Source organism: Myxine glutinosa, chromosome 1 (assembly GCF_964187855.1).
Source record: "Myxine glutinosa chromosome 1, kmMyxGlut1.1, whole genome shotgun sequence".
NCBI lineage: Eukaryota > Metazoa > Chordata > Myxini > Myxiniformes > Myxinidae > Myxine > Myxine glutinosa.
In genome coordinates, this window is record NC_136261.1 from 256,604,311 (window position 1) to 256,617,809 (window position 13,499).

General features: G+C 47.6%; 1 protein-coding gene across 1 annotated transcript in view; it reads right to left on the bottom strand.

Moving 5' to 3' along the window:
* The window catches only part of LOC137438962 (prolactin-releasing peptide receptor-like), a 106,129-nt gene extending 95,405 nt beyond the window's left edge, over positions 1-10,724 (bottom strand). The window contains exon 1 of the mRNA XM_078771094.1: positions 10,198-10,724. Coding sequence (XP_078627220.1) covers positions 10,198-10,724 — 527 coding nt within the window. The remainder of the gene's footprint in view (positions 1-10,197) is intronic.
* Positions 10,725-13,499: the final 2,775 nt, after the last annotated feature.

Genomic DNA, 13,499 nt, shown 5'->3' on the forward strand with positions numbered 1-13,499 from the left:
ACTAAAGTTAAACGCGCGGAATGGCGGGACGGGACACAGCAAAGCTCCGCCGCCTTATCTATTAAAATCCAACAGGAAACTGCATTCAGATATATTCAGAAAATAATTTAAGGATTTATTAACGGTTCCGAGAACAAAGAAATATGATGCTCTAAACCCCCTATATGGAGTACTCCCGCTCAACAGAGTTATTAAACAAACCACAGGGCAGACGACGAAATGAACAAAGAGGGTGTGTGTGTGTGGTGCGTTCTTAGCTCTGCTCGCTCGGGAGCGTGGAGATCGTGCAGGCCTCGGATGGCTAGGCCCTGACACGTGGGCGGGAAGGGTCTCCCTGACGCGACTCACTCGCCGACCCCAGTCCTCTCGCCCCGTGACTCTCAAACGCTCGCCCCGTCCGAAGGACCACGGTTTCTGGGGCTGTCGTCTCTGCCCGGCGCCTTGGAGATCGTGAATGGTTGGCGATGGTACGCAAGAGGCCACGAATGGAATACGGCCACCAACGGGGCGAACCTCGGCACGACAGCCGCCCATGCAAGCACGCGATCCAATCGCAGGGAAGATGGAGGGAACGAAGGCAGGAAAGAACTAGAGGGGAAAATGTCCAGTGCACTCTATCACGACTGAATCCTCTCAGCTCCCCAAAATGGCGTCTGCTCTGCCTCGTGTCCAACTCCGAACTCTCTTCCTCTCCTTCGTGTTGTCACTTCCCTCACGCACCGTCCCGCCCTTCCCCATGACGTCAAAAGATCCACCCCATTCTCATCGTGTCTCAGCAGGGTGCGTTTTGGTTGGTGTTGTTCCATTGATGTGAAAGGGAAGGGAATTAATTAATGTAGGTGCGCTAGGGGCATGAATTCCTACTGTCTAGGTGCGATGCCAAAAGGGACATTGGATTGACCACAGGGGTGGGAAAACACACAAAGTTACCCTTATCGCCCTAACTACTTAGCACTTCCTGTCCCCGTACAGGAAATATATACGCAATTATCCCGGCATACGCCTACACATACTAACTTAAAGGTACATAGTGGGTTCTAGCTATCGCGACATCCCGGAGCATTTTACCTACTCAGATCTACTCTGCTCTACATATTGCTCTACCAAATTCATAACAATATACATATATATAGGTTCCGTTTCCGGTCCGGTCGTGAGAGGACGCTGGCCTCACTTGCTCGCCGCTTCTCTGACTGGACCATTGTCCTTATCTTGCTTTCCTGGTGGTCGTGGCAGATTTTTGGCCATTGAGTCTGCCTTCTGCACAGTCCCGGCTCTGCTCTGCTGCTCCTGGCTTCACCTGCTCGGCTCCTTCGCTGTTTCCTCGGGCTCACTCTCGTGGGTTGTGCCCATTGTTTGCAGTGGCGGTGGTGGCGGTTTGCCGCCGTGATCTTGATTAGCGGCGGCGGTCGTTTGCCGCTGCATTTGCCGCTTTGCCTCCTCAACCTTGGCCTCGTGCTCGTCTCTTCGCTCCTGTCTGCCCTCTGCATGGTCCCGGCTCTGCTCCTGGCTTCACCTGCTCGGCTCCTTCGCTGTTTCCTCGGGCCCACTCCCGTGGGTTGTGACGATTGTTTCGCCTCCTCACCCTTGGCCTCGTGCTCGTCCCTTCGCTCCTGCTGGCATGGCTCTGCGGTACTCCGCCGCAAGGCTTCTCCTGCTTAAAACCCGCTCCACCCCATCATGCATCTCTGCAATCAAATCGAATGGACTCCTGCGTCGACCCAGGTACATTCACCGTGGCTCCGGTCGTAAGTTTGTTTATTTACAATCAGGTCACTCCATCCCCATCCTCTGGTCGGCTCAGCGCACTCCCACTCATTGTCCCAACACACCTGGTCACAACAACGCACAAAATCGCACCTCCTGTCTGCGAACCCTGGCCAAATTACCTGGATTCATACCCGCCGTACAAAACAACATCAAGCTCACCCTGTTCAATACCCGGTCCCTCAACAACAAATGCCTCATCCTGAACGACTACATCCTGGAAAATAAACTGGACTTTCTCTGTCTCACTGAGACCTGGCAACAACCACTGGACTACTACACGCTCAACCTCACCACACCCAATGGATATTCTTACATCAATAAACCACGCTCGGAGGGCCGAGGTGGTGGAGTTGCCGTTATTCACCGACAAGACATCAAGACCAACCTCATCTCCATCTCATCTGCTCCATCATTTGAACACCTGGCTTTTAAACTCTCTGGTCACACACAGTCAGTCATGGCTGTTGTCTACCGCCCTCCAAAACCACACCCATCATTCCTGTCTGACTTCTCCTACTTTCTGACCCAGCTATGTTCCCTCTCCCCCTCAATCCTACTACTTGGTGATTTCAATATCCACATGGACTCCACTGACTCCACGCTAACCACTGACTTCACTGATTTACTCACCTGCTTTAACCTCACTCAACATGTCAACTTTCCTACCCATAACCGTGGTCACATTTTGGACCTTGTCTGCTCTACTGGACTAATTTTGCACCATCTCTCTGGCTCCGACCTCACTCTCTCTGACCACCTAGCCATCACTCTGACCATCAACATCCCCACCCCAGCACCAAGGCATTATCGCACTATCAACTTCCGTAAGCTAAACGCTCTTTCACCTACCTCATTCTCATCGACCCTCTCTGAAAAAATGTCCACTTCTCCCTTCGTTGACCTCCACACCCCTTCTGACCTCACTGACTACTACAACCACACTCTCTCCTCCTGCCTTGACCAACTTGCGCCTATAAAAACCAAAACAGTTTCTTTCACCCATTCTGCTCCCTGGTTTACCCCTGAACTCCGCCTGATGAAAACTCGTGCTCGCCAACTTGAAAGACTCCGCAATAAAACAGGTCTCACAGTTCACTCCCAGGCCTACAAGGACCACATACAACACTATAAAGATGCCCTCTCCCGCGCCCGCTCCGCCTACTACTCTCAAATTATCCACTCTGGCTCCGGAAACCCAAAAGCACTCTTCTCTACAATAAACAAACTCCTCAGCCCCCTGAACACCACCACCCAGTCATTCACAATAGACAACTGCATCTCCTTCCTTTCATTCTTCCAACGCAAAATTGAAAACATCTACAACAGCTTGACCACCGCCGCACCCGCTCCCCCTCAAACCACCTGCCCCCCCCTTATCCTGCCATCCCCTGTCTCAATTCTCCCCAGTCTCCCCTACTGACCTCTCTGAACTCCTCATCGGAATGAAAACTGCCACCTGCACTCTTGACCCCATCCCCTCCAGCTTTGTCAAGGCCTCCCTCCCTGCTCTCTCTCCACTTATCATTGCAACAATAAACTCCTCCCTGTCTACAGGCATCGTCCCACCATCCCTCAAAATTGCTGCTGTTACCCCCATTCTGAAAAAACCTGGACTAAACCCTGACACCCTAAATAACTTCAGACCCATCTCCAACCTACCCTTTCTGTCAAAGGTTTTGGAACGCGCTGTAGCCACTCAACTCAAACATCACCTCTCTGCCAATAACCTGTATGAAACATTCCAATCCGGATTCCGCTCCAACCACAGTACTGAAACTGCTCTCCTCAAAATCACCAACGACCTTCTCCTCTCCTCTGACGCTGGCAACCTCAACATTCTCATCCTCCTCGACCTCAGCGCCGCCTTTGACACCATCGATCACACCAGCCTCCTCACCCGACTTGAAACCACCTTTAACATTACCGGCACTGCCCTCTCTTGGATTAAATCATACCTCTCTGACAGACGTCAGTTCATCTCCATCAATAACTGCAAATCCCCCACTGCTCCCCTCCCCCAAGGTGTCCCCCAAGGTTCAGTTCTTGGCCCCCTCCTCTTCATCCTTTACCTGTCCCCCCTCGGTCACTTAATCCGCCGTCATGGTCTCCAATTCCACTGCTTCGCCGATGACATCCAGCTTTTCATCTCCACCAAGTCCATCTCCACCGCCACCCACTCTATCCTGACAAACTGCATCACTGAAATAAAATCCTGGCTTCAAATCAACTTCCTCAAACTTAACTGTGATAAATCTGAAATAATCATCATTGGCCCAAAAACGCTCACCAAGTCCACCCATAACTTTGCCCTCAACATCGACGGTTTCCCAGTATCCACCTCCCCTCACATCCGGAATCTTGGCATCAACTTTGACCAAACCCTCTCCTTCGACAAATACACTAAACAGATCACAAAGACAGCCTTCTTTCACCTGAAAAACATCGCCCGTCTCCGTCCATCCCTCTCCTCCGTGGCTGCAGAAACCCTCATCCGCGCCTTCATCACTTCCCGTCTGGACTACTGCAATAGCCTCCTTTATGGTTCACCCTCAACAATCACCAATAAACTCCAATACATTCAGAACTCCGCTGCCCGTCTACTCACCCATTCCCGGACCCGTGACCACATCACCCCCGTCCTTTACAAGCTTCACTGGCTCCCCATCTCCCAGAGAATCCAGTACAAAATCCTCCTCTTGACCTACAAAGCCCTCCATAACCTGGCCCCATCCTACCTGGCTGACCTCCTCTCCAGACACACTCTACCCGCAACCTCCGCTCTGCTGGCACCAACCTCCTGACCCCCCCCATCCGGACCAAATTTAGATCCTGGGGGGACAGGGCCTTCTCCATCGCTGCTCCCACCCTCTGGAACTCGCTACCTCACACCATCAGAGACTCCTCCTCACTCACCACATTCAAAACATCACTCAAGACCCACCTGTTCAACACTGCATTCAACATTTAACCCACAGCATCTAACCCCTGACTATCTCCTCTCCTTCTCCCTCCTTTGTGCTTTGAATATTTCCCTATTGATTCTTCTTTTTTTGCAATTGTTTTTATGTTTTGCTATGCATTATGTTTTGCACTCTGTCAAAGCGTCTTTGGGCTTCCTGAAAAGCGCTATATAAAATAAATGCATTATTATTATTATTATTATTATATATATATATATATATATATATATATTTATTTATTTATATATATATATATATATATATATACATTGTTGCGGTTTTGTGTTTTTATAATAAAGGTTAATTTCCCCTCCTAGTTAGTACACTACAACATGTAGCCTCGTTTACGCTCAATTATTTCTTCGTAAATGTAAGCGTAGACCTTTCCTGTGTTAGTTTTGCGTTGAGTAGGATAATGAGAATTAGGTCCCCTTACGATGCCTCCATGCTTTTGGTTTTGGCGCGAAATACCACGAGGCAGGCCTGAACAAGTCGACCAAGGGCGAAGGAAGGCGGAGAAGGAGCCAACGGTAAGCGTGAGCCGCCAATCAGGGATCGAGGGGAGTGTCTTACAACTGCGGCAAAAGGCGGAGTTTGGAACATTCGATTTGGGCTAGGGCGGGGCAATATAACCCTGTGCCCAGAGCCCCCACCTCAGCTTAGTTGAGTTGGGGTTCAGTTATGAGAGTTCGGGGTGTTGAGTTATGAGTCTGGGTCTCGTTGAGTTACGAGAGTGAAAGCGCTGTGTTCAGTTATGAGAAGGGATGCGCTGAGTTGAGATCTCAGTTGAGCTGGAGTCAGATCCCCGAGGAGTGCAAACGAGTTGCACTGTGTCAGTTACGAGAGTGAAAGCGCTCAGTTGTATTAATCGCGGCTGTAAAGACAGCCCGCGCCGGGCCACAGACGCGCATATTACCTCCTGCCTGCCTTTGCCGAGATACGCGCCGCGAGGATTTTCCCGCCTGCCTGCCTGCCTTCGCCGGGATACGTGCTGTGACCGCCAGAGGGCCATGCCATGTGAGCTGTTCCTGGAGCGACCAAAGGCGGCGCGTTTGGCGCGTGAACATTCTTCCTTCATCTCCCTGTGTGTGTAAGTGGGCCCATTGTCTGGGGATATAAGTTAGGACTGCCTAAGACTGCCCTGTGTCTCTTCTTCTTCCGAATCATTGTACATTGTGTAAATAATAATTAAATCGTGTTATTCCTTTGATTCGACCGCTTTTGTCTCTGCATCATTGGCTTCGCATGATACGAATTAGATCGCTCTGATCAGGTTCCATAAGAAAGTGAACAGCACGGGTCACGTGGTACGCCATCCGCTAGGGTGTACACAATTATGCGTGGCTCGTGCGACACTTGATCCCCGCTTCCGTTGCGGCGTGGGTACTTAAGATACGTGTGAAAATTGTCCCGAGACCCTTTCCCACGTCTGCCCGGAAGTGGCAACTCAGTCTCGCGGTTCGAAGACCCAAGGAGAAAAAGGGGCTTAATCACCCATTTATAAGGGAACGGGCTTCGCAAAACTGCAACAATATATATATATATATACATATATATATATATATACATATATATATATATATATATATGTATGTATATATATATATATATATATATATATATATATATATATATATATATATATATATATATATATATATATATATATCAAGTAATGAACGGCGGTTGGGAATTATATCCACGATATCCATTTTTCCGTTCTCCAACCTATAGCTTTGTCTTTGAAAAACTCAACATTTCGGCCAGCAACCCAACGTGCACTGAGCCTCCACTAGCTTTCATCAAGAGAAGTTCCCTTGTTCACCTCCTCCCAGATATACCTGGGGGGAGGGGTGGGCCTATTCTATCAACCAATCGCAAAGCTGTGTTGCGAGACCTCGTGACCATAGACCCATGCTCGGCTTATGTTGCAAGTGTTTTGTGTGTGTTTGAGCGGTGTATTGTGTTTTGTTGTTCGTGTTGCCTGTGTCGGCTATGTCCCACTTTGTCTTTGTCCTCCTCCCAGTATCGGTGTCTCTCTGGTGTATTTATGCATGAGAGGTCCGTATGCCTGTGGTAACGCCACAGTCTCCTCTGTCAATGGTGTCCTCGTTTGGCCAGTGTGCCAGGACTCCAGTATTCGCCTCCTGGCCCAGTTCGGGGATGCCGCCAGCACGTTCACATTGTCCCATAGAGGAATATGGCCCGCCCTTATTCCATGCTTGGCGATAGAAGATCTTTGTGGGTGATTACACTCAAAGGCCTTGTGGTGTTCATTAATGCGCTGGCCTAAGGTTCTTCCAGTCTCGCCTATGTATTCTCCACCACAGTCACATGGAATGGTGTATACCACACCTGTGCAATCATTCTTTAGTCTTTTGTCTTTGACCTTGGTCAGTGCACGTCTCAAGGTGTATATAGGTTGGTAGTTAACCCTCACCCCGACCGGTCTCAAAATCCTGCCAATCCTTTGAGATACCCGTGGCACAAATGGTAGCACGCAGAAGCCCTTAGGTGGTTCCTGTGGCACGTCCTGGATTCTTGGAGCTGCCAGTACCATTTCATTTTTTGGGCAGAGGTGGTCTGGGTAGCCATTGGCTTTCAATACCCATTTGAGATGCTTGATCTCTCTCCTTTTGCCCTTCAAGGTGGACGGTATATTCCTTGCCCTTTTTACGAGTGTATTCACCACAGCTCTTTTATGGTGCAGTGGATGGCTGCAGTGGATGGCTGCAGTGGATGGCTGCCACAGGAACCACCTAAGGGCTTCTGCGTGCTCCCATTTGTGCCACGGGTATCTCAAAGGATTGGCAGGATTTTGAGACCGGTCGGGGTGAGGGTTAACTACCAACCTATATACACCTTGAGACGTGCACTGACCAAGGTCAAAGACAAAAGACTAAAGAATGATTGCACAGGTGTGGTATACACCATTCCATGTGACTGTGGTGGAGAATACATAGGCGAGACTGGAAGAACCTTAGGCCAGCGCATTAATGAACACCACAAGGCCTTTGAGTGTAATCACCCAGAAAGATCTGCTATCGCCAAGCATGGAATAAGGGCGGGCCATGTTCCTCTATGGGACAATGTGAACGTGCTGGCGGCATCCCCGAACCGGGCCAGGAGGCGAATACTGGAGTCCTGGCACACTGGCCAAACGAGGGCACCATTGACAGAGGAGACTGTGGCGTTACCACAGGCATACGGACCTCTCATGCATAAATACACCAGAGAGACACCGATGCTGGGAGGAGGACAAAGACAAAGTGGGACATAGCCGACACAGGCAACACGGACAACAAAATACAATACACCGCTCAAACACACACAAAACACTTGCAACATAAGCCGAGCATGGGTCTATGGTCACGAGGTCTCGCAACACAGCTTTGTGATTGGTTGATAGAATAGGTCCACCCCTCTCCCCAGGTATATCTGGAAGGAGATGAACAAGGGAACTTCTCTTGATGAAGGCTAGTGGAGGCTCAGCGCTTGCTGGGTTGCTGGCCGAAACGTTGAGTTTTTTAAAGACAAAGCTATAGGTTGGAGAACGGAAAAATGGATATCGTGGATATATACATACATATATATATATATATACACACAGCCTTCGCAAAGAGTCGGTGAGCTGTCGCCAGCATCATGGTCAAGTTCCAAATTCCTGCCCTAACTACTGTTGGGAAAGGGATGGCAAACCAACCAACATCTTCCATGGCCCAGAAAGTGCTTCAGCAGAACCAACACTGTTGCACTGACTATTAGACATTAGGAGGTGGGGGAGGGGGGGGGGGGGGATATATATGTATACATTGGAAATACTCGAATTGGAGAATTTAATAATGTCCCATAATCCTTGACACTACCTTTACAAATTAACCTTTTTACTGTTTTTGACACAGGCATAGTGTTTGCGTGATTAATATATTTTGTGTGGCTGTTGTCATTATGGGGCAAACACACGCACACACACACACACACACACACACACACACACACACAAACACACACACACACACACACACACACACACACACACACAAACAAACACATGCACACACACAGTAAAATGTATACTCCCTCATGATTTGTCCATTTGTCACAATAATTGGCCCCGATAACATTACTCAACGTTTTTTTCCTTCTATTTTGCCATTCCTTCCACACTGGAACTGTTGCATTTCCTTGTGAAAATTTTGCAAAAATAACAAAAAAAAAGGTTGATAGTTGAAAGAGAATGAGTCATGGTTGAATCTGTTTAAGTTTACTGCTTTTGCATAATGGAATTAGTAGTTACAGCAATTAATTTTTTTCACCAGTTTTTTAGCTGCGTCGCAGACGCTGCTCATAGAGTGCCCTCTGCTGTTGTTGTTGTTCTTCTTCTTCTGCTTCTTCTTCTTCTTCTTGTTCTTGCAGAGAAGACAAAACCTCAAAGCTCCACCCATTCTGGGAACCATAGCTCCACCCATTCTGGGAGAGCCTTCATATAAACAAATATCCACCATTTTATTAACTCGCATAGCTTTGAGGCCTGTTTTGTAGGCCCGTGGTGTCTTTCTCTCTCACACAGTTTTATTTCAAATCAAATTCGATATATCATTTCATTTTTCACAGTCGCTAACATAGTTTTAGACTCGGTTGAAAAAAAACGGGAAGAAAATCCGATGAAAGTTGCCCTTTATAGAACGAAATGAATTCTCAAAGGCCTGTAACTTCAAGTCCATTGAGATATATATTTTTTTAAATCGCGGCATGGTCAGTCATACACCGCCCGAAATAAGAGACGGGAAAATGCCGATATATATATATTTTGTTTAAATCGCGGCATGGTCAGTCATACACCGCCCGAAATAACAGACGGGAAAATGCCGAGATATATTAAAAATTCGTCCATTTGATGACAATCGTCACGATGAAATATTTAATTTATACGTCGTCACAATAATGTGGAGAGAGGAGCATAGCTTCGTTCACGTGTCGCCACACACGGGAAATTGCCGAGATATATATTTTTTAAATCGCGGCATGGTCAGTCATACACCGCCTGAAATAACAGACGGGAAAATGCCGAGATATATTAAAAATTCGTCGCCACACACGGGAAATTGCCGAGATATATTTTCACTTTGCACAAAAATAACATCAAGTAATCGAATCAATAGGAATGTCCTGTGCCTATAACATCGACGTTATAGGCACAGCTGCATCTAGGCATTGTGTAACATCGACGCGGCTTTTGTTTTAATTAAAACTTTTTGTACTTGTTTATTCTTCACCTCGTCTACTCATCAGTATTTTACAATTGTAGAAAAAGAGAAAAGCAACTTTAAAAAATGCCGCCAACTTTAGATAAGCAGTGATTGAATATGTTTACACATGTTAAACATGTTGTCAGTCATTCGTGAAATAACAGGTCATGATTATGACATCCTACCACACAAGGAGCCTTCGTGAGCACACCTGAGACAGGTCGATGTCCGTGTACACGGTATGCACGACGATCGGGGACGCAAGACCGGCCGACACGAGCCAGATGACGACCACTAGGTATGTGCAGTTCCTTGGTGAGATGCGTCGTTGGATCGGATGAGCGACCACCACGTATCGGTCTATGGCGATGGTCATAAGGGACAGCACGGACACGTACACAGTCGTCGGCTGTACGATCGCGACGAGGTAGCACAGCACCGGGCCGTACATCCACCCGCAGGGCTCGAAGGCGTAGGCTGCGGAGATGGGCACGCAGGTAACGCACATGAGCAGGTCGCTGAGCGCCAAGTTTCCCAGTAAGACGTTGGTGGTGGTTCGCAGATGCCGAGATCGAACTAAGACCGCGACGAGGAGCGAGTTGCCGGCGACTCCGACGGTGGTGAGGAACGCGTAGAGTGGCAGGAACACGCTTTTCAGGCTGAGGAGGAGGACAAATCCTTCGAAGTTGTCACCGACGATGTCAATGCAAGAGCTTGTAGCGTTTTCATTTTGGACGTGTCGCATCGTGACCACCAACCAGCAAGACCCGACTTTTGGAGTTATAACAAACTGCGCACCCGTAGATGTTTTTTTACTTTCTGCAGATTCAGGAACCGACGTCTAATAGATGCTGAAATTTGAATTGATCCCTTTGTTACTGTTGGAGTCTGCGGATGGACGCAACCTTTACGATAAATGCAAACCGCTAACTGGCTTTGTCTTTTTTGTGTCTCTCCTCTCGTCCTGTGCACTTTATCCAGTAATTCGAGTGGAGCAGATTCTTCGTTCATAGCTGCCTTCCGACGGAGCTTTTTATTTGATCGCGCGTTGGAGGCTCGAGTGGCGGCGGTGACTTGGGGCGGGCAATCGCAAACATGATTGAAACCTTGTCACTGCAGCATGGATCACATCGTAGACATGGGCAGCTTATAAGGGGTCTAATGCTTCCTTTGAAGGGCTGTCTCCAGTAATTCAGTGGTATGGGGTGCTGGAGAATTGGGGGCATGTGGAGCGGCGACATGGCTTCGGGGAATTGTTCTAATTGTCTATGGACAGAATTTGCGGGAGAGGTGCAAACCCATCTTGGGGCAGTCCAGGAGCTTGACCATTCTCCCAAAATATTGAAAATGAATCCACTTTATAGAAAGGCAAATTTTGTCTGCCTACTACAATTATGGTTGTGCGACCATTGGATTTACTTATGATTTTAAATATATATATATATATATATATATATATATATATATATATATATATATATATATATATATATATATATATGTATATTATATACAATGCGGACATGCATGGCGATGACGTCATGACGTTCGCTCATTAGGTTGGAGAACCAGATTACAGATACCAATTATTAGTAACTCCCAACCGCATCCAGGTCGACTCCATATGATGAGTGGATACCAGAGATAATGTTACCGTGTGGCAGGCGGTGCTTATCGCTCCCAGCAAGGTGCAGCAGCAGCTGTATGGGACACCTTGCTGGCAGTTCCCCACTGATGATATGAAGGTCGCATAGTGACAGATATATATATATTATATATATATATATATATATATATATATATATACAGTGCATTCAGAAAGTATTCAGACCCCTTCACTTTTTTCACATTTTGTTATGTTGCAGCCTTATGCTGAAATCGTTTAAATTCATTTTTTTCCTCATCAATCTGCACTCAATACCCCATAATGACAAAGAGAAAACAGGATTTTAGAAAGTTTTGCAAATTTATTAAAAAGAAAAAACTGAAATATCACATTTACATAAGTATTCAGACCCTTTGCTATGACACTTGAAATTTATCTCAGGTGCCTCCCATTTCTCTTGATCATCTTTGAGATGTTTCTACACCTTGATTGGAGTCCACCTGTGGTAAATGCAATTGATTGGACATGATTTGGAAAGGCACACACCTGTCTATATAAGGTCTCACAGCTGACGATGCATATCAGAGCAAAAACCAAGCCATGAGGTCGAAGGAACTGCCTGCAGAGCTCAGAGACAGGATTGTGTCGAGGCACAGATCTAGGGAAGCCTACAAAAAAAAATTCTGCTGCATTGAAGGTTCCCAAGAGGTTGCACAGCTCCATATTCTCTCACACCACACACTTCCGACACAACACCAAACCCTCACCTCCAACACCTACCCTTCGCAATATTTGGCCTGACCCAACCCAGCTTGGTTGCGTGAGAAAACTGAGGAGTCAAATCAATACTCTGAACTGCCTCTTTCTGTTCTTATCATCTCCTTTTTCCCGGAATAAATGATGGCGCCATGTCCTTTGTGGATGTAGAAATGTTTTTTTTTTTTTTTTTTTTTTTTTTTTTCTTTTGTATACAAGATCGAGGCTCGTGAAAGAGCGAACATTAATCACACAGAAAGACAAACAGACACATAAAACAAATAACATCGGGAGCGGTAGACAAGATGGGGAGAGAGGGGGAAGGACACAAACACAACATTTGAGAGCAGGGACCGAGAGACATGGAGACATCGAGAGATCTGTGGGAGGGAGAGGGCTTTGGGGGGGAGGCATGTGAAGGGGGGGAGGCATGTGAAGGGGGGGAGGCATGTGAAGGGGGGGGGGGGTGGGAGAGGTATAAACATATGGACACTGCCAGGATTTCCAGGAAATAAGTTGGAATTTCAAACAAGGTGGATCTGGGGTGAATTAGTGGGGGTAGAAAAGATCAAGGTTATGGATGGGGGAAGATAAGAGATGGTGGTGAACAGCTGTTTTAAAGACCTGGAGGGAGGAGAGGGATTGAAGGGAGTGTGGGAGTTTGTTCCACAGGCGGGAGAAAAGAGGAATGAAAGAGTGAAGGTGAGCAGAGAGCCGAGATTTCGGCAGTTTAACCATCAGAGGGTTGCTGGCAGATCTTGTGCGACCTGTAGGAATATTTGGGGGACAGAGCACAGAGAGAGCTGGGGGAGCAAGGCCGGAGAGGAGTCGGTAGAAGACAGAAAGACCACCTACCTGCCTGCGGTGAGTGAGTGAAAGGCCCTCAGAGATAGCTTCATCGCGGGAGATTCCAATGATTTTGAAAGCTTTGGATTCAACAGCGTGAAGCCGAGCCAGGTGTGAGGCAGGAGCACCAGCCCATAGGGGAGAACAGTATTCCATTGAGCTGCGGATGAAAGCCTTGTAAGTGGTGAGGAGCTCAGGTGTGCCGAGGAAGGACTTCGCACGACGGAGGATGCCCAGTCGGCGACTGGCTTTGGAGGCCAGCTTGGAAATGTGGTTTTCCCAAGAAAGATCATGGCAGATAGTGAGACCCAA